The following is a 21,752-nucleotide window of genomic DNA, read 5'->3' as shown; positions in this document are numbered from 1 at the left end:
CTTTTTCTTTTCTTCTTTCCATTTTACTTTCTTACCTGTAGGCAAATTTTAAATTACTGAACCTTCCTCTTTCAAGAGCCACTAAATTGAATGTCCCAAAAGAGTAAGAATTAGGATGATGCATGGCTTTTTAAGACAAAAAAACATATTATATATAATGACAACTCCACAGCTTCAGTGAGCTAAGCTAGGCAAATGGATCCCTCCAAGACATGCTGGCAATGTTCGGTCAAATAACCTCAATTGCTTACGTTATCCAAACATGATGCACCAAACATTAACCTCGTTTAACTTTGCATCACATAGGAGACAGACTTGTGACAGTAAATGATGGTACGCTGTCAAATTACTTAGTTAATTAATATGTGCATATTTGAATTCGTTTAAATAATTATAAATCTACGTTTAGTTTAACAATAACGTTATAAATTTTACGTTAGATTTATATTCATAAATTATTTAACGTAAATTCAAACATTATACGTTGTTGACAGTGTCCAAAGCCCCATGATTGTAACACCAACAAACCGGTAATCCTCTAATTATTCTGCGTCTGTCATTATCTCAATATAGTGTGGTTCGCGTAAGTATTTTTAATAGATACAAAAAGTATCTTTTTATTGTATTCGGCTCAATCCTTTTTTTTTATATCCTTTATCACATCTAACATTATTCCTTGAATTGTGTATTTACCACATTCATTTTTAAATAATTATTGCTTTAATATGTTAAATTATGTACCACTCTAAATTTACTTTTCACTCTTATTATCATCTCTTAATATTTTATTAAATAAAGAATATTAATAAAATTAAATAAAGAATATTAATAAATTAAATATAACTATATTTCTCTTTAAAAAGTTTTGCTGCCAAGGACTTCTTGAACACACTTTTAATACGTTGCTAGTTATTGTTTAAATTTTTTTTTAAATTACAAAAACAAAAAATATTAAATTAAAAGTAAAAAAAGTAAAACTCATAATTATTATAATTTTCAATAAATTTTAACCAATAACTAAATAAGTTAAAAAGAATATTTTGCTAACATTTCTCTTCTTTAAAATTAAGGATATCATAGTAACTTTTTAAATCCTTGGTAAAGACAAAAAAGTAATTATTTTAAAACCAATATATTTTATGAAATGGCAGCAAATTAAGTAGCGTAGACTGATGGAAGACACAGCCGTGCCGGGTTCTAAAATACCATGCTAATAATTCAGTTCAAAGTCAATGATTCCTTATCGCTTAAACTTGAAGCATTTCCGCTTAAGCAAACACAAAATCAATAAAATTTCCGTCAAAACTATTGCAATTTGTCCCAAAGAAAAACAGAGAGAGAAGACTTTTCCAATTGCCGAGACAAGAATCCAATTATAACAGTTTGCTTATGAACATAAAATGGTAATGATGGTAAACATAAAAAGTAGTTGCACTAGTTAACTTGATATCCCCATTACCAACTGTGCCAAGTGTGAATGTGGGTTATGCTCTAAGCAGTTTGAGAACAAAAATGTTACTTCAAACATGTCTGCTGCCTTCCATCGGGGATTGCAAATAACACTATTGGTTTTGAGGGACGAACAAAGGGCACATCACACCTGAAATATCCCTTTCTCTCCAGCTGCAATACATCTCCACGCTGAATATTTCGCATGTTAGAGTCTCCATAAGCTAGAGTTTCCTTTTTGGTGCATGGGTTAAGTACATCAATGAAATCCTCCCCTTCTTCTAGCTGCAACCAAAGAAGAACATAAACTATTAATAATACAAAATTCTATGGGGTGTGACCGTGATTGAAGATAAAATTGGCTTGTGTTTCACAGGGAAGCAGACATGTTTCATGTTTTCAGAGTAAAAGGAACAAATGAAAAGGCCATTGAACAAAGGATTTGTTATGTAAGCAGGGATATAATAGAATGGTATCAGGATAGAAGATAGAATATAAAACTCAAATTCTTGTAATGTCTCTACTCTAAGCTTCAAAAGTGCATATTGAACACCTGATGTTATAGACAAATAGTTGCTTAGATGCAAGTGCCATTTTATCCTCAATTTAAAGCCAAGGCTGATAGGTGGGGGATGATCCGATTGTGTGCGTGTGGTCATATAAACAAAAGAGTAGATAGAATTACTATATTTTTGTTAAAAGTAGTTCCTAAATTCAGTTTGTTAAAAAACAACAGGCTCAATAAAAGTGGATGAACCCGTACCTTTTTCTTTGTAATTAGATAATCATATTCCATCAATGTCAGGCTAACCAGTTCATCTATGTCAGGTAGCCAAGTGAGTTTCAATTTTGTGGTCTTCACAGATCCTTCAATATGCAAAACACCACTCAACCCTGTGACTTTTCCATCTTGGTCCTTCTCTATTTCCTTCACTATGGCATTTCCCCAATCCATCAATGTTACTTCCTCACCTGCTGATATTGACTCTGCATCAGCATAGTCAATCCATATCCTTTTAGAATATGTTGTAGCTTTATCTCCGGCGGCTTCATATTTCTTGTGCCGTGGTATGATGCGGACAAATGGTTTCTCGGGACCATCAGTGACTGTCAACAACACACGTCTTTCGGCAATGACAGCTGTGTGTCTGGGACAGACAGGGTCAATAATTTTCTTATTTATGGTCCAGAGCTTGTCCCATTCCATGAGATTGAGATTTTTGGATGCCCCCTGTACAAGTATCAGAGTAGAGACATCAACATTGTTAAGCAATGAGTAAACAAGAAGAATGCGCAAAAAGGCTGAAGCACAATAAATGATAATTACAATCTACTTATAATGTCTAACTTTTTAGAGAAAGCAAAATCTTTTACGTACTTGTTCAACAATAAACTGTATCAGTGCCTCAATTTTCAGACCTCTACGCACAATTCCTTGCACTGTAGGAAATCGTGGATCATCCCAGCCATCAACTTTCCCATTTTGGACAAACCATAGAAGCTTCCGTTTGCTGAGAAGAGTGTAGACCATATTCAACCGGCTGAATTCATAGATGAGAACTTTTCTAAGACCCATGTCCTCTTGAATTCTGTAATACTGGGCATTGCGATCATGGTATTCACTAGATCGAAGGGCATGCGTGATGCCTTCCTTGGCATCAACATATGGACAAGCAAAATCATAAGTTGGATACACTTTATACTTGGATCCAATTCTGTGATGAGGAATTGGATTGCAACGATAATAAACAGGATCTCGAAGGGATTTGTTTGGGTCTTGCATATCCAACTTGCCACGGACACAACACTGTAAGCCCCTCTCTGATCCTGCAATCATTTCCTTCCATAATTTTATATTCTCCTCTATACTATTATTTCTGCATCTAGATTCTATGCCATCCATTCTCTCCTTTTGCATTTGTTCACGTGGAGTGTCATCAACATATGCTTTACCCTGGAGAATTAAATTTTCAGCCATTTCCATCAATTCAGGGAAGTAGTCAGATGTGTACGTAATTTTTTCATATTTAATACCCAATGTATCAATGTCTTTCACAAGGTTGTCCACAAATTCGTTGCTTTCTTTAGCAGGATTGGTATCATCAAAACGCACAATAACCTGGCCTAGATATCGCTCAGCGAAATATTTGTTCAACAGAGCGGCTTTTGAGTGTCCAATGTGAAGATAGCCACTTGGTTCAGGTGCAAATCGCAAGCGAACTTTTCCAACTTCAGCATCTGGAAGATCTATTTCTGCCGAAGGTTTGCTTCCTCCTTTGATGTTTTCAGATACATCCCCATTCACACTCTTCACTTTATCAGTGACTACTGACTGGTCTCTTGACTTGGTTGCTGATGGCTCTCCCAATCCTTTTTTTCCAACATAGATTGATGTGACTTCATTTAGAGCAGTACCATGTTCTGTCACTATTGAATTGAACCATCGTACAAGATTCGAATATTTCTTTGACTTCCTTAAACTTTCCCATCTCTTTCCAGTTCCTGCAAAACAAAAGCATATTAGAATCTACAGACTGGGTAATAACAATGGACCTCATTACACGGAATAAAGGTTGATTAACCTATTGGCTGGAAAGTAAACATTATAAGAATAGAAAAAAAGGATAATAGAGTATTTTTGTTGGATATACTACCACATCATTATATAAAATTATTAACCAATATAGAGTTCTTCGTCAAAACAACATAACAAAGCTGCACATCCTACCCGTTGGATCCCACCTAGATTGTTAGATACATACTTTAGATAAGGCAGTAAGGCACAATAAACCTAGTTTGTCATTATGGATACGACAAAGAAATAATCTCAAGTTGCGATCATAAAAATACATAAACACAGGTATTTTCTTTTCTATAGGCAGCATAGGATATATAAAAGTGACCTAGCCGTATCAAGAGACACGCTGAATAGTTATCATAAAATTTTTTCACCTGTAAGACCTGCCCAGATTGCTACATCTGCAATTGATAATGAATAACCAACCACAAATGTACGCTTCCCCAAGTACTCATCTATATATTTGCATCCATTCTCAAAAGCAGGGCCTGATGAGAGGATAGGAGCATACTCCAGCCATTCATCAATCTGAAAAGGAAAAAGGGAAATGAGGAAAAAAGATGATAAAGTAACAACCAGAAGCAAACGGTGACAAATGAATGAACTATTTGGAAGGCAATTTAAAATTTTATTCTCAAGAAACATTATTTATTTGTCATGAAATCATTTCAACCTTTCATTTCACTAAAACATCTTTGAAAACTCTATATACATTATCATATCTTGTTACATTAGGAAAATCACCTGGCCAGATTCAAGTGCATTTTGCCCATAGAAATTGGGAAGGCTGGCAACTCGCCCAATATGACGTAGAAGAACAAACACTCCATGCAATTTTAGCCTGCAAATTAAAGGCATTCATCAACAAATAATAGATAGTATCTATAGTTGCTCTTCTTGTAAGAGAATAGGGGTCTAACAATCATATTGCAAACACGGCCAAGTTCCTAACTTCTTTTTTCCTGCTTTTCATTAGAGCCTTTATTACAATAGAAACAGTTCCTTTAATCTACCAGAATGGGTATCAATACGGAAATGAAAAACATACACATATAAAACTCGAAACCCACATCGCATTACATCATAAAAATACTATATGCTTTGCATGGTTCCAAAATTCTCAATCCAACACAAAACGGGGGCTTAAAAATTCAACCTTTTTTTATAAAAGAATTGGCGACATCAAACGCCGATATGGCACTACAATGTAACTAAGTGTCGGTTAATTTTGAAGTATTTAACCATGCGTTGCGAGCTCTGTTAGACTGAGAAATGAACTTTGGGGAAGAAAACACTGAAGACTTTGGAGAAGTAAGGATAAAAAATGAGATCGGAAGTGTACCCATCCGAGAAGAGAAATGTGGGAGCGGAGTCAGGAGAGAGAGAGGTATCGATCGGGAGAGAGATTCCGGCGAGCTTGGCAGCGGCGATTACCGGTAACGGTGGAGTAGATGCGGCGAAAGAAAAGTTTCTGATGTCCATGCTTTGTTAATTCAACACCGAAGACCCGACCCGACGGACAGCTTTGATGCTTGCTGCTTAGCAGAAACACGGGTTCGTCTAGGTTAAAGTTGTCTAGGCAAAGTTGGTTTTTATCTTCTCTCTTCATTCCAATTTTGACTTTATTTTGTTCCGTTTTATTATCTTTTTGTTTTGGGATTTATAACTAGTTATTTGAAGAGAAGAGGGATTTACCCAAAAAATAAAAATAAAAATAAAAAAAAGTAGGGGGAAGGGGGGGGGGGGCGAAGAAAATTTTTATTTCACAGAATTTAAATGCAACATCAAATGTAATTTAATGTATTTTTTAATTAAAATTAGAGTTTTATTTTAATTATTGTTTACTAATTTTTAATATTAATTTTTATATGAAGGTTAAATTTTGATTGAAAAAGGCATCAAAAACACTTAGGTGACTATACTTTTCTTTTTAAGGCAACATTTTCATCACCTAAATTTTATGTTGCTAGTCAAATATTGCTGCAATACAGGTTCTTTACAAGCTTTCTTTCCTTCTTCTTTGGGGCTAAATTTTAGCGATGTCGATCCTCAGGAGTTGAAAGATGAACTGCACCCAGTTTGGATCCAACGGTTTTTATTAACGAGACATGGTAATTTATAATTTTTTATAAAACAAACTTAATATTTTAATTTTTAAAAGCTAGGATTTCATGCAATTTGAAGAATAACTGCAAAGGATCTCTTAACTCTTTCCAAATGTTAGTGCAGAATATTTAATAATAAAAAACTGGAGGAAAATATGAATCCTGAGGAAAGAACAAACTGTTAGCTATAACTGGGATAAGTTAGTTTCTTGATACTTAACGAGGAGTAGCTATTTTACACGTTTGTTTTCTACAGGAAACCACACTCTGAAACCGATTGATCAAACGCGGTTATAGAGAGAAATCGCAATTACATAAATATTCTTATATCATTAATTTTGCAAGCTTGTAAAATTTGACACTTTTCTAAACATTATTATATTTGTAACATATCCTAATTACGACAGTTATCAATATGAAGAATGAGAAAAGGCTGAGTTTTGATATTTCATTTTGGTCATTTTTGAGAATTGGAATCGTTAGTAGTATACATATCTTCATTACTTACGAAACATTGCTAGCACAGAGAATAAAGCTGTACCAGCAAGAGAATCAATGGTAATGATACAATGGTATTATGAAACAAACAACCTGTAATAAATGTGCAACTCAACAAATTGAAACGCAACTGATACAAGCCAAAATAGTTTGGTAGAAAACTATGGCTAACAAGTGGAGATAAGAACAAAGACAAGTACAGTGCAGAACTCAACGCAATTTAATGTGTTTCTACGGTTTATTTTGTAACAGATGATTCATAATTGCTGGAAGGACAACTAAGGAAAGGCTCGAGGGAGAATATATCAAGGAAATGGGAAGAAGATTAATACATATCTACAACGTACGTTACAAGATGTTACAGAAACGTGAAACAAATTAGAGTTACATTGGATGCAATTATTTTGTCGCTCCATTCTCTTTCTGATGTACAAAACAGTTTTATCATCTTATTCTTTTTCCAAAACTTTTAAGGTTTCATCTTATGGGCTGCAGCAAGTTCAGCAGTGAGGATAAAAGATGATTTGCCTGCTTCCCTTAGGTAACGAACATCTCCATTCATGAGCTTCAGCAGCTTTCTGCTGATGAGCAGGCTAATACCATCCTCGGATTCTAGCCCGTTATTTCCAAACATCTGGTTCAGCAATGCTTCTGGCACCCCACTGCCACCATGTGTTATGCTACATAAATAACAAAATAAGCAGTTATTAGTTTAAGCTAAACTTAGCTGTGAATCAAGGTTATATAATGCAGTGCCGTCTTTCTGTTTTGGAGAAAAATCATACAAGCTTTTTACCTAGCACAAGAGTACGTGTTAATGCAACATCATGCATCAGTTCATGTCACATTTTTTCCTCTCAACATTTAAATCACATATACAGCAGAAATACAAAAAGCAAATTCAGATTAAGTTGATTGAATGAATTTCAAATTCTGAGAATAGAACAGTTACCTGAGCTCCAAATTAACAAGATGGACCGATTTCCCTAACTGTTCTTTGGTTAGAGAGGCTGCTACAACAACCTGACCTCCATTTGGCGTAAAATTGATGGAAATCAACAAAAAGTCGGCCAAGACCTGCTGAAGCCTAAGACTATCACCATATAAAGTTTCCATCAAGATCTGCTCTGCAACATCATTGACTACTCGGATACCCTTTCCGTTACCTTTTGTCATGACTTGACTAAGGGAGGCAACCAGTATATCATGCAGAGTAAATTCAGCCATCTCAAGATCCAAGTAGCTGTTAAACATACAGGAAATAAAGGAATATAGACTGTTACGAAAGACAAAAAGACAAATAATGGCAGAACTGTGTATTTTTGGCCGTGTATTCATAATTGCACTCACACTCAAATCTAGTACTACAGATTGGCTTTAAAAGCACCATGTGAATGAAAAGTAAGCATCCACATCGTATGGCATATTGGCATTCTCATTCCTATTTCACTTAAAAGCACATCAAATTGGTCAACTCCACCTAACATTCCCCTCCCCTCTCAAAAAAGTTCCCAGTGCTTCAGATTCGGGGGAGAACAATTGCTTGTGTCAGAAAAACAAAACTGTGCTTTTACAGGAATTAATTATTTGTTATAAGAATCAGATTCTCAAAATTCTGGAGATAAACTCAGCAAAGTATTTGCTAAACAAATAGGAGAGTCAAAGTCTTAAGTTATCCAGCTTTTCTTGCTTGATAAGAGTATGCAGACAAAAATCACGTAGATTTTTTTTACCTAAAACTATAGACTACAACTTCTAAAGGACACTCAATATCAAGTGTGTTATACTTGTCAATTTTTTGGGAGGTTGAGACCGAGCATAAGTTTAACATTCTAGTCTTGAGTTTCAATTAGGTTTCAAAAAGAAACTTCAATGTTTTAATAAGAGTTCCAATTGATAAATGCTTCACACCAGATGAATGTAAAGAATAAAAGAAAGAGAAGAATAAACAAAATTCACAGATATCCTACCCATCTATGATGCTGTCAAGATCTGAGTCGTCAAGAATTTTGCTAAGTTGGCGCTGGCACTGAGCACTAGTGCGTAGAAGTTGTTTTTGTTCTGTTCCCAGGTCAGTAGCCTCCAACATTTTCCGGGAAAACACTATTCCACATAAAGGATTTCTGATCTGCCTTTTCATGTAAGTTAATGCTTTCAGTCTCTTCAAGGCAGTTTGTTCAGACAGGCGCTGAATATGTAATGCTTGTTGCAGCTCTGGGCTAGCGAGCTGTAAGAAGCAGAAGACCCCAGTAACTACGCCCTCTATGTCCAATTTCTTACTCACAGAAAGCAGGCATTCTACATACTTGCCATTCCGAGCAAAGAAACCAAAGGCAACCTTCTCTGTTTCTAAACCAGTCATGGCTTTATTGAGTACAATGCCAAAATTAACAAAAGCTTCTTGATGTTTTAGACGACAACAAGCTATCTGGGTGCCAAAAACCTCTCCTAGAAGCATTTTATCCATCACCTCCTCTCGCTTCCATCCAGTTAGCTTTGTCATAGCAGGATTCCACTCACAACACCAGCCAAATTCATCTGTACCAAATATAGGGGGGATTAATGGATTGGGGTTTTGTACGATTGCCTTGTAATCACCTTCAATTCGCGTGAATTTGTCCATGACTGTCTTCTGAGCAGTTATATCGTGGGCCACAAAACAAACCCCCACAACATTATCCCGAAGATCCCTGCTCGCACAAGCATTAACTACTAAACTAATGGGACCAGAATCCATCTTAGACCCATGAGTTTTGATCTCAAATTGGACGTTCTTCTCTTCTTCACCTAATTAAGAGAACAAAACAAGTTAGAAATATGGAAAGCAGATTGGAAGAATATAATCCCATCGTAAAGTGCACCTACTCCTCTCACCAAGACCCCCCAAAAAAAGTGACCACACAACTCCTAGGGTATTCCATTCCTTCTCAAGTATTTTAGGGGCACAAAATTGAATGAAACTGTTAACAAGATATACTTTTGTTCTCAATTCTTCATCAATGCAATATTCATGGGTGGCTTTCGAGAGTATAATATGCTTGGTTTCTTACAGATAAATAGGCATAGACATACACTATTATGAATGATACAGCTTGAAAAACAAAGAGCAGAAAAGCTTATATAGAGGGGTATAAGATGTAGCATACCCTGCAGTGCCAAGTCAAGCATCTTCTTGACTCTATCAGCTGAAGAATCCTCAACAAGTGTAAGTAAATGCTTTCCAATAGCTTCACCGACTGGAAGACCTGTCAACTCAGCAATTTTTATATTCCACCCATTGACCAGACCATCAACATCAACTGCCAAAATAGGGACTGTTGCTGTTTCAATCAACCTAACCATCTCACTTGTTACTGCTTCCAGTTCCTGCATCCCTTCAATCTTCAAATCACTTAGTCTTGTATTGATTGCATTGGTGTTTAAATCCGTACCCTCTGTATCCTTGAACGCATTTCTCAGTATTAACTGCAATGAATGAATAGCATCCATTTCATAGTCCTTCCACGGTAGGCTCCTTGCTTTCACAACTTCAAGGAAAGCCTTGAATGATGATCGTGGATGCATCTTCCTACCATCATCCCTTTCACCAGGTTCATGCTTGGCACCACCCCATCGGATTTCTGCTGCAGTGTGCGACCGAAACCAAAACACTATGTCTTTGGAAGTTATTCTTACAGCTGCCATTCCACATACAATATCACCCAGAGAAAGAGCCCCTGGGAACCCTGCATCAGACAAGCTATCTGTACTCAAGCCTGTAGAATCCATATGGTACTCGGACAACCATAAAGCTATCTCTCTTATCTGGGATTCACTTGGTGTCACTCCTAATCTCCATACCTTGTTTTTATACAAGAGGGAAGCCCCATCACATTTCACTAGATCCATTATATTTGGGCTCTGTGATACAATTCCTAGGGGTGCATCTCGCATCAGCATATCACACAAGAGGGTCTGCGTGCGCAGGATATTCTTCTCAATAATCTGATATTCTAACTCTATTTCTTTGTTCACATGGATGGCAAAAACTTGAGCCAGAAATTCACAAGCATACCTTAGAGGAAAGGGAACAAACCTGGGAGTAGTGTTATGGCAAACTACCAAACCCCAGAGTCTCTTTCTCTTTTGTGGCTGAACAGCATCAGAGCTATCCCCATCTTCTTCATTGTCATTGACTACAACTGCCATAACAAGTGAAGCAATTGAATCCATGTTCGCCATGTATTGCAAATGGCAACTATGAGGAGCCCTTAAGGTTGAACCACACAAAGTCAAATCAAATGGAAGTTTTTCTTCTTGAAGAACCTTCACGTGTTTTGCATGACAATCAACTATCATACGGACCTTGTTCTTCATAAACAAGAAGCGTGCAGCCTGGGGAATATCAGTGGCTGGATAGTGCAAACCCAGATATGGCTCAAGGCCTGGCTTTGTTATCTCAGCAATCACCTCCCCGTGATCATCCTCATGAAATTTATAAGCCATCACCCTGTCATAGCCTGTGAGCTCAAAAACTTCTTGAACCATTGTATCACAGAGCCTTTCCATGCTCCCACTAGGCAAGGACTGCAATCGGGTAATTGCTTTGGCAGCAAGCTTGTAAGATTGCAGGGCACCTGCTGCCGTCATGGGAACTTCATAAGGCTTGACCGGCTCAAAATCAATGATCAAACTACCAGTAACGCGATGGATAATTGCATAAAAGGGCTTCCCAGAGGTCTTGCAATGAACGAGGATGGGATTAAGAAGTGAAACCTCAGCAAATCCCAGTGCCTTCTGCAATGCAGAAGCACTTGGCGCAGTGAAGAGAGCTCTAATGTCAGTGCCAATGCCAAGGGCAGGGTGGTCACCAACACTGGGGACAGCATGACTCACCATGGTCAGCATTTCAGGTGCATTCTCACTGTATGCAATAACCTTGCACGTTTTCTCATCTAAAGCCAGCAAGCACCCAAAAGGCTGGATCAGCTTGCCCCTTTGTATATGATGGAGGTATGCCGTTGTTACTTTATCAGACCTTGGTTGATGGTTGCCATCAGCAGTAGCAGGACCAGAGATACGCACTGAACTGGAATAGTCAAATGAACTACCAGACTCCTCAAAAGTTGCATGAAGTTTTGCATCTACAGTTGTCTGAGCAATAATCCTAGCACTATGCCTTGATCTCCCTGAATTGCTGGACGATTGGCTAGGCCTTGAGGAAGACATTTTCACCCAAACTGCACGTAGAATGATAAAATTAAGATGAATAAGCTAATCTGGAACACATTACAACTCATAAGTAAGTCTAATTGTTAATCTACTTGTAAAATTCAAAAAGAGACGAAGACATCAATCAGTAATAATTTAATTTATTATCGCCCAATCATAGAAAACCAACAGTCCACACACCTCCAGTGAATAATTAATACCATAACTGTTCTGCCCTTATGCAAATTCAGCACAACGAGGACACAACAATACCCGCACACAATCACGCAACTAGAAAATTGGCGATAATTATTCCTAATTTAAAAAATAATCGAATACAAGGAACAATGATGAGGCGAGACACGAGAGAAGCAATTAAAGTAGCAACATGACTAAAGAAGAGCATATTTCCCCACGAAGAAACAAACACACATCAGAAACATTAAAAGCAGGAAATCCAACACGAAGAGAACAGCACAGCAAAGAAATAACTAACTACCTACCTAACAAGAAGAGAAGGAAAAGAGAGAGTAGAAAAGAAAGGAACCTGGAAAGGCAAAAGGCAATGAGGAAGAGAAAGAAGAGAACAGAAGGAAAGGGTTAAAATAAAGAAGAGGAAGAGGTGTAGGCGTGGGTGTGGGGTGCTGCGACTACACCCATCTCTGGATCACAGAACCCTCCCTTCCCTTCCCAACTCACCACTCTGCACACACAACTGTTACAAGGGACGGGACCGCCATGCCATTAGGATATCATTTTTATAGTTCCCACCCACTTCAAGCACCATGTGAGAATAGACTGCCATGGAATGAAATAACTATATAATATCATTTTATGCAATCAAACAAATCAACCTCCAACAGTTAAACGCTCCCCCGATATTTATCACACCCTCAAATCCCATAAATAAATTTCATTCTTTTATTGCTTCAATATTTTCTTAAATACCATGTTTTCTTTACACAAGCCAACCACTTGAATCAGACTATAACTTAAATATAATAAAAAATTATAAATTAGAAATGAGAAAAATAGATTTATTAATTATATTTTAAAAAAAAATTTAACTTTCAATCTTTTAATTAGTATCTTAGCACATGCTATAAATTACATTACAAATTATAAAAAGAAGTATACTAATAATATTTTTAAATAAAAATGATTTGTTTTAAATGGTCTAAACATTTGTCTAAATAATTTATTAAAAAAGAAATAAAATATAGCATTATTGTATTTAAATTCGTGAAAACATGGTGGTGAAATTCAAAGACGAGATTCTGTCTGATTCGGGCACCAATCGATGTAGTATTTAAAAGAAAGCTAAATTGGGGAAGTGGGTTTGGGTTTGTCGGGTTCTAAAATGGACACTTGTTGATGGTAGATGGGTTGGGTTTTAGTTTACTACGCTTATTGCCTCCTTCCTTCCGTTCATCATCATCTCCAACGCTCACTTTCCATTTTGGTTTTGATGACGGCTCCCCGTTTAACCAAATTATCCAAACCCATTCTCGTTAACCAAACTCTAATCATTATTTTATTTCTCTCTTGGTCCCTTTCCAATTTTAAATTATTTTAATTAGGTTTTCTTATTGATTGCTGTGTCCTAGCTCCCTTCAATTATTGATTGACGATAATAATAAACAAATACACCATTAACTAGAAAAGAGTGGAAGTAGAAAGAACCAGAAAATATTTTCTTTTAAGTTGATTTTAGTTTATCAAAATATATTAAATTTTATTTTAGTTGTTGTAATTTTAAAAATTAATTTTGGTTTTAATTAATATTAAATGATAACATAACTAATTTAAATGTTAGTGCATGTTCATTTTTTGTGCTAAGTGTCATTTTTATTGTATCTTAAACACATGCTGATTTTTCTCATATAATAATATATTTTTAAAGACTTTATTAACTTTGATAGCCTTAAAATTAAATTTAATAATAAAAAAGTATAATAAAATTTGTACTTAAATTAATCTTAAAAATGAAAATTAATATATTTTGAATTATAATTGTTGGGTTGATTTTGATTGGGTAGCCGCCCATGCATTGGATTTGGAGAAGGGGAATAATAGGAACAAGAAAGTGAGTTATGGGTGTCACGTGCAGCCCTGGAACGAGTGTCTTTGCTGCGGCATGAAAACTGGGAGTGTAAGACTAAAAAGTAACAATGCAATGCTTGCCATATCATCATCCTCATATCTTGCTTTTAATTTATGGCATCCCAACTCATAACTGACACAAACCACCAAATTAGCCCATGCCGGGTCGCACTGGAATCTGTAATGTCACTGGACCAAATCCCTCTGTAGGGTCGCTCCTGCACTCAATTCTTTTATATTTAGTCAATTTCCTCATACCATAAAAAAAAGTCAATTTCCCACCCTTTAAGGTTTCTTATTTTATTGATTTCTATTCATGGTTATTAATTTGGTTTCGATATAGATTATGTTTTCTTTTTTTCTGCATGTTAATATCTTTATTTATTTATTTATTGTTATTGTTTTGTAAAATTAATTAATAATAATAATTTATTTTTAATGGATATAAAATTGGAAATCAAATAACATTATTTCATAAAATTGGAAATATTGATTATTTTTAATTCTTTTATAATATTTCAAACATTTTAAAAATATAAAAATTATTTATATATTATTTTACTTAGCACTAAAAAAAATAATTTTCAACCGCGTTTTATTAACTACAATTTATATAATTGTAGAGAAGACTAAAAATGTCATCAATTTAGTTAACTATAATAAAAAAGATTAATACTACTTACAGTTTACGTATAATTGTAGTTGAATACTAATAATTACTATAAGTTTTTTTGAAAAAGTTAGTAAAGAAAAAATTAAAAAAAATATTTCTTTTCTTTTTGCTTTCTCTTTTTTCTTTAACTTTTAATTATATTCTCTCTTTGTAGGTAATATTTTTTTATAAGATAAATAATTTGATTTGAATGGTTATTAAGAAAGAAATAATCACCTAAAATAGAAAGTAACCATGTATTAAAGGAACATGCTTAATTGGAAGAAGTGAATCAAATTAGTTAGTAATTAATTAATATTTAATTAAGAAAGCACAAAGTAGTTAAAGTTAGAAAACTTATTGAATAAGATATCTAGCAAGTTAAGGACAAATCTATTAGTTTGTTAACATGGAGAGAGAGGAAACAATTCAATTGAATTTAAATTCAACTTAAGCAAAGTGAGTGATGTGAAGCAAGAGTCCAAACAAATTGAAACTTGAACTTAGCAAGTGAAAATTGTGACATTCCTGTTTTTATATTTATAATTGCATTATTATGATAAATATGCATGTGAGGGGGATGTTAGAAGAATTTTGAAGATACAACCGTAAGGCAACAAAACCTTAGCTCTATGAAGCTTTCTCGCTGTAGCAAAAGAAGTTGATACGATTGTCTCACCTATAGTGAGAAGGGTGAAAAGTGTAGAAAATAGAATGCAAATTTTGTCTCATATCTTTGCTGTAGTGAGAGACATCTTGCTATAGCGACAGTCTCTCATTATAGCAAGAAATGAATTGTTGTAGCGATAATATTACAAGTAATCTCTCGCTGTAGCGAGAATATCGTAAATCTGAGGGATATTTAAGAGTTTTTCTGCATGGAAACTATACATTCTCAACCCATTTCACGTTCTCTCTCTCAAAACTCCTCTTCTTTTACTCATATTAAACCCCTCCAAATGCTGATTATCCTTTGAATCTAGGATTACACGATTATTCTACACGATCCTAAGTAAGTTTTCCTAAGTTTAATCATGTTTTTATTGTTCATTTTTTTTAATCTTGTTCTTAAGGAATAAATTTATGTTTTTTAGGTAGAAGTGCCATTTTAAAACATCATTAATATCTGTTTAGATCTTCATTATAAGGTAAAGGGAGCTCTGTTTTACCAATATGTTATAGGTTATATGTGACACGCTTACTACTTATTATGCCATCAATATAAATATAATATTAAAATAATCCAAGCAGTAAGAAAGCCACATGTATGAGTTTACATTTGTTCACATTAATAGAAACTAAATACACCATCTGCATCAGTTATCCAAATACGTATATAGCAATCATCTGTCAAAATATACAGTCATCCAGTCATATAAACATATACACAGCTGATTTACATACAAAATAAAGTGGGGTCACGATATCAGAGACAACAACAACAAAAATGACCTCACAAGCTTTCCCCATAGACCCATGATTATCAAAAATACCATTTCTTCCAAAAGTTAACAGTACTCTAGGAGTAAATGGAAAAGTGAGTCTCATGGGTACCCTGATGGAGATGGGGTATGCCCGTGGGCCTGGTCCATTTCTATCTAACAAAAAGGTAATAGTGCCAGTATGGGTGGACTGTTGTCATTCCCAATCGTGCGCCCATCTTCCTTCAGGATCATATCTGACTGTGACGCTGAACTGGTATGGTGGTCAGGCCATTTGTGTCCTCACCTACTAAACATATTCACATACAACACACATAGCAACTAAAAGGGTGAGACAAACCCATTTCAACCAAAGTACAGTAGAAAACACGTCAAGATATTTACAATCATTATAGCAATTAGCAACAACTCAATACACAATGTACATGCCATGTATGATTCTGTGCATCACCTAGTTAATTGCTATACTGACATATACATGTGGGCCCAAACCATTTTCTTTTTCTTTTTCTCTATCTTTCTTTCTGGGAAGGATCAGGAGTTCACTATCACTAACCATTCTTGGTTATAACCATCTCATTAGATAGTTTCAAAGATATAGCTCAACTGATTCTGATAATCCATCGGGTTCTGTCAGGATAGTCCAGTTTTGCAGTGAGAACCGACAGCACAGGGTTGCGAGCCCTGGCCTTTGCCCGGCTTAATCACACCCAACTATCCCCAAGACTAACCTGGAGTCTCCCCTAGATTTCATATACTTCCCATCCAACACCATCATCATTACATGCTTATGATGCATGAACCTAATTTCAGTCTTTTAATTAGGTATTAAACATTTCTTTTTAATCAACAACATATATTTCAAAATTTCACCGACAATCCGGCAGAGTTTCCTCTATAATTCAGATATTTCTAAATTTTCTTCTCTCTGCAAAATAGCCAGAAAATTCCAATACATTTCAAATTTTAAACAAAGTCTCACCACCACCACATTTCACAACTTTTCTTTCATTTCAATGGCTCTCAAATACCTTTTTTCAATTATCACCACATTTCAAAATATCCATTTAAAATAATACTTTAAAATGAATTAAAATCCTTTAAATTATTTAAATATGTATATAGGTATATTTTAAATATATAAAAACTATTAAATAAATTTTGATCAAACCACTTAAAATTAAAGAAGATTTTTTTTAAATATCTTTATTTCGCAATTCTCCAATTCTTTTCAACTTTCAACAGACCTTCTATATGCTCACTCCACATGAATGATAGTTCATTCCTCAAGTATTTTAGGTAATCAATTATTTATACTGAATTCAACAAACAATTATCATAGAAACATCATCACACATAAAATCAATTTCAAAAAGGAATATCAAACAATTGTACACTAAGTATGGAAATAATTATAAATTCCTTCAAATAATTCATATATACATAGCAAGGAATAAAACACCCATCTCCCAACGTTTTTCTACTATACCCGTGAAAATTGATATGTCCCCCCTTACCTTGAAGTGTATACCGATTTTTTTTCTCACCAACGACTTCTTTCCACCACTTCTCAAACCACGATCCTAGCCAAATAATCACACATAATCATGATCAATGTTAAGAGGCATTAATCACCCAACCCACTACTAGTGAGTTGAAACTATCATTTTCTAATCTTCGCAAAAATGGCTTACGGGTCTTACAATTGTTTTCTATGATGTAAATGAAATACTATAAGCCTAAAGGTGATTAAAAATAATTATTTTCCCTTCATAACACTCTTGGGACAGCACCTCTAGACCAAGGGTTTTAAACCCCCAAATGTATTTTTAACAAAACAAAAGCACCAAAATTATTTATTATAAAATATAGAAAGATTAAGCTAATTAAAACATAATTTAGAAACAAAATTTTTGGACAAAATCTCACTCTCATGCCACTGTTTCAGCACCCAAAAAGAGGGAGAAAATAAAAAAATTAATCGGTTAAAAGTGTTCAAAATGATGAAAATAGATGGAATATTAAAAAAATTTAATAAACTTACTTGGAAAATCAAAAGATTAGAGGCAAAGAAGTTTCAAAGCTTTTGGAAGAAGAAGAAGAGCACTTACGGCAGCCAAGAGAGAAGAAAATGAATTGGATGAATTGATCTTATCTTAAATAGTAAAAATAATAATATAATATTAGAATTTTCACTAATTCTTTTGTAATTAATTGAAATAATTAGATAAAAATCCCAAAATTTAAAAATAATCATGAAATATATTAAACATAATTATAAAATAATTTTTGACACTATTGATCCTTTAGTTGGTGTCCAAAATTTTTACACGCAATTTCTGCTTGAGCATATAACTAATTTACGTAAAATTAACCAGAAAATGCACAAATGCTCATTAATTACAAAAAAATTATTTTTATATTCCAAATAATATTTATAAATAAAGTATAAATTTTTTATAATTTTTATTATTATTATTATTATTTTTAAAATAAAATGTTATTTTTAGCATTATACAGCAATTTTAACTAATACAAATTGACACTTTTTGAAACTTAAAAATTTAAAAATTAAAAATTACCAAAAATTTCTTAAAAATATACCTAACAATTTTGTATAAAGCATCTCATGCAAATTCTATCCCAATTTTTTCTAAAAAATCAAGTACTATATATTAACTTAGAACTATATTAATAAATTAATCGTTTAACAAAAACGAGGATGTTACATTATATGTTGAGCTCAAGAGAGTATGTTTATATAGCAATTTTTGATGAGATATGCTTGAGTCATAAGTATTAATGAAGAAAGATTATTGATATGTATATGTTTGATTGTTGGTTAACTAAGTATACTATGTTCATATGAAATATATGATGAGAAAGCATAATATTATGGTTGAGTAAGTATTGATGATAGTTAATGAATGTATTGGATGAAATATGACTTCGTTGTTGAGAAATATCTGAATATGATGAATAACTCATCAATGATTTATTGAATGATGTGATTATTGAGATTATGAGATAATGGTATGAGTAATATGAAATTGGTCTAGGAGTGCTATTAAGCACAATCTTGTGATTAGATTGTGAACTAAATATGAGAGCTGAATGGATTTGGTGTAAATAGTTACAGAGATACACCGGAGGTATAGAGTTTAAAGAAGATAGGAAAATCTAGGAGAAACGTAGGGTGGTGAGCGACATTCATGTATGTGTACACGTTCTGTCTGAGAGCAAATGCGCCACATGGTGTAACATCCCGATTTTCATAAAATAGCTAGCGACTCTTAAATCATAATTACATGCTAATTTTGGCTTACAAGTATCGGAATAATTAGGTAAATGCTGATTTTTATTTTTGATAGAATATTGATTAATTTATGAGTTCGGCATTTTAGGGTAATTACATGCAATATATTCGGTTTCAATATCACCCAAAAATTTCTCTAATTTTGTTCAGTTGTACTGTCTAAAATACCCCTGAGAGTCTTATCCGAAAAGTCAATTTTTGTTTTATTTAAATTATTGTCAAATCATAATTATCCGCTTCAAAAAACGTGAGATTTAGTAATCATTGCATTAGATTATAATCATTTCTTAGCTACCAAAATTATTGCACGGAATCTCACAAAATCTAGTAATCATTACTTCGAAGATTTCCAAATCTAGTATTGGCCACTAGATTTTCATGCAACGAGACCTTGTCCCCTAATTTGGAAACATCATAATTACCCGAATCTTCCAAAATCTAGTATCGACCACTAGAATTTCATGCAAGAAGATTTTGACTCCCGATTTACAAGCATAATCATTTTGGAACATTCTTTCTTGTCTTCCAAAATGTCGACACCATGATTGCATTAATCAATTACCTTTTCTTGAATTTAGCACCATGTAAAATGTCTCGTCCACATGTTAACCTAGTCATGTCACATTCCTTTCTGGCCAATCAAAATTCATGCATTTGTTGCTCAAAATCTTGTCTTTGGAATTTTGTGCCGATTTTTGGGAATTGCTTCACCAAAAACCGTGTGCATGCAGCCCTAAACTATTCCATGTATTTTGCTTGCCAAAATGTGTAAACTTTGCTTGCAAGTTTCTCTAAAATTTACTATTCCTACTTAAAAACCGTGACACCCCTCCTTATCTAATTTTTCACCAAATTCACTTCAATTTTACACCATTTGAGCCGTGTGCAGTTTTGGACTTAGAAACCTTGCCAAATAAGCCAACTGTGAGGTGTATAGTGGCAATTGGTCACTCAAACCTTGGAACCTCCATATAAATTGGCAAACCAACCCATTTACTCATTTTGCTACCCAAAATCCGAAAACTCTCTCTCATTCGCTCCACTTGCTTTCTCGTTTCTCATTCTTCATTCTCTCAAAACCTCTCACACTCTCTCAAGCTCTATCAAAGGAACTGAGAGGTTCCAACCCCAAAAATCCCGCCACACTCTCATCCAAACCACCTAAACACACCACCTCTTCATCACCAACATCTTCCTCCACCATTCCTCCAATTTTCATGTTAAAGGAGCTTACTTTGGAGGAGGAATTTGAAGATATTTGTTGTTGTTTTCTCGGTCCAGTAAGCTTCCTTTGGAGATCCACCATTTCCAACCCTTTTCTCTACCATTTCACGTCCAAAACTCAAAGGCAAGGGGGAGTTCTCACCTTTCTACCTTTTATTTTCTTTTCCTTGGTTGAATTTATGTAAAACTTTGTAAAGATCTCATCTTTGTCTTCAATAACCCTGAATAAATAGAAAGTATCCTTTGCATGTCAAGTTTTTACCTTATGCTTCACTTTTATGGTCTCCAAGTTCTCGGTTTATGCTTGGATGAGTTGGTTTCTTTGAAAGCTTGTATTTTTTACAATTGCATGTTGATTCCTCCTTGTGCATGTCTCGATTTTTGCACTTAGTTTGCTGGATTTCTTGTTCAAATGATGATCCACTCTTTGGAACCATGGAACCATAAGTTTGTATGACAAATTCCTTCACTTGCATGTAGATTTCAGCCCTTGTGTGTTTCAGTTTTCCCTTTGTTTAGCTTGAACTTTATTTCTAACCAAAAAAAATCTTGTATTTAGATGGTGAGACAAGGTGTTGCATGTTAAATCCCTACCCTTGCATGTGTCAGATTCATTGTTCTAAAAGCTTAATCATTCTTGAAACAAGTTACTTTCAAGATCTTTGGAAAATCAAATGGTTGAGTGCTAAAACTACCTTGTATTGCCTCGGTTTGGTCCTTTTGAGCATAATCCCTTGCTAAAAATATAAGTCTTGCACTTGGATGAGGAAACCATATATTTGCATGTTGATTTTTCTCTATTTTGCTTATTTTGGACTTGACAAAAAATGAGTTGTAAGGCTAGACAATTTTGATTGCTATGAAGAAAAAGGCTAAAACGTACCTATTTTGAAACCTTGGAACATTTGGAAAGGATTGGTATGAATCATTGGAATTAATCTTATAAAAAGAAAAGGACAAATTGCTTGGATGGTCTCAGTTTTGGTATTTAAAATGTTGTAAAAAATTGGAATATATCTTGCATGTTTTTAACCTTGGTGAATCAATAAACTATGATGCTGGATAGTTTTGAGTTTTAAGAGAAAGGCTTAAAATTTTGTATTTTGAGGTCTTGAAACTATTTGGAAAAGGTTAGTGTGAGCTTTAATGACAAATTACACAAAAGGAAAGGCTAATTCTAGTGGACAGCCTCATT

General features: G+C 34.4%; 2 protein-coding genes across 6 annotated transcripts; both read right to left on the bottom strand.

The window, feature by feature from the left end:
* Window positions 1-1,272: 1,272 nt before the first annotated feature.
* On the bottom strand, window positions 1,273-5,649 carry LOC113865607 (glutamate--tRNA ligase, cytoplasmic). 2 transcript variants are annotated; one of them, XM_027500329.1, is made up of 6 exons: window positions 5,370-5,649; window positions 4,772-4,868; window positions 4,402-4,555; window positions 2,828-3,951; window positions 2,213-2,680; window positions 1,273-1,734 (listed from the first exon to the last, which is right to left on the bottom strand). In XM_027500329.1, exons 1-6 carry the CDS (start codon window positions 5,507-5,509, stop codon window positions 1,516-1,518), a joined length of 2,202 nt encoding a protein of 733 aa, XP_027356130.1. In that variant the 5' UTR covers window positions 5,510-5,649; the 3' UTR covers window positions 1,273-1,515. The 2 variants fall into 2 exon arrangements, 1 of the variants encoding a protein (XP_027356130.1); XR_003505006.1 differs by having other exon boundaries at window positions 1,324-1,734; window positions 2,003-2,680.
* A 909-nt stretch (window positions 5,650-6,558) lies between these two features.
* Window positions 6,559-12,724, bottom strand: LOC113846407 (phytochrome A). Of its 4 annotated transcripts, none has more exons than XM_027475060.1 (5): window positions 12,368-12,724; window positions 9,777-11,849; window positions 8,601-9,417; window positions 7,583-7,873; window positions 6,559-7,310 (listed from the first exon to the last, which is right to left on the bottom strand). In XM_027475060.1, exons 2-5 carry the CDS (start codon window positions 11,836-11,838, stop codon window positions 7,100-7,102), a joined length of 3,381 nt encoding a protein of 1,126 aa, XP_027330861.1. In that variant the 5' UTR covers window positions 11,839-11,849; window positions 12,368-12,724; the 3' UTR covers window positions 6,559-7,099. The 4 variants fall into 4 exon arrangements, with proteins under 4 accessions (XP_027330861.1, XP_027333314.1, XP_027331703.1 ...); XM_027477513.1 differs by having other exon boundaries at window positions 12,520-12,697; XM_027475902.1 differs by having other exon boundaries at window positions 9,777-11,888; window positions 12,368-12,615.
* Between the last annotated feature and the right edge of the window lie 9,028 nt (window positions 12,725-21,752).

Source organism: Abrus precatorius, unplaced genomic scaffold, assembly GCF_003935025.1.
Source record: "Abrus precatorius isolate BTA unplaced genomic scaffold, Abrus_2018 Scaffold0, whole genome shotgun sequence".
In the NCBI taxonomy this organism is placed as follows: Eukaryota; Viridiplantae; Streptophyta; class Magnoliopsida; order Fabales; family Fabaceae; genus Abrus; species Abrus precatorius.
Note: the sequence above shows the minus strand (reverse complement) of the source record. Positions and strands in the feature narration are given on the sequence as shown.

Coding starts and splice junctions, on each gene's coding strand:
- LOC113865607 (XM_027500329.1), bottom strand. CDS start 5,509: ATGGACATCAGAAACTTTTCTTTCGCCGCATCTACTCCACCGTTACCG. Junction 3,952..4,401: donor AATCTGGGCAGGTCTTACAG/GTGAAAAAATTT, acceptor TTTGTTTTGCAG/GAACTGGAAAGAGATGGGAA. Junction 1,735..2,212: donor ATCTAATTACAAAGAAAAAG/GTACGGGTTCAT, acceptor CTTTGGTTGCAG/CTAGAAGAAGGGGAGGATTT.
- LOC113846407 (XM_027475060.1), bottom strand. CDS start 11,838: ATGTCTTCCTCAAGGCCTAGCCAATCGTCCAGCAATTCAGGGAGATCA. Junction 9,418..9,776: donor GCTTGACTTGGCACTGCAGG/GTATGCTACATC, acceptor TCTCTTAATTAG/GTGAAGAAGAGAAGAACGTC. Junction 7,311..7,582: donor CTTGTTAATTTGGAGCTCAG/GTAACTGTTCTA, acceptor TTATTTATGTAG/CATAACACATGGTGGCAGTG.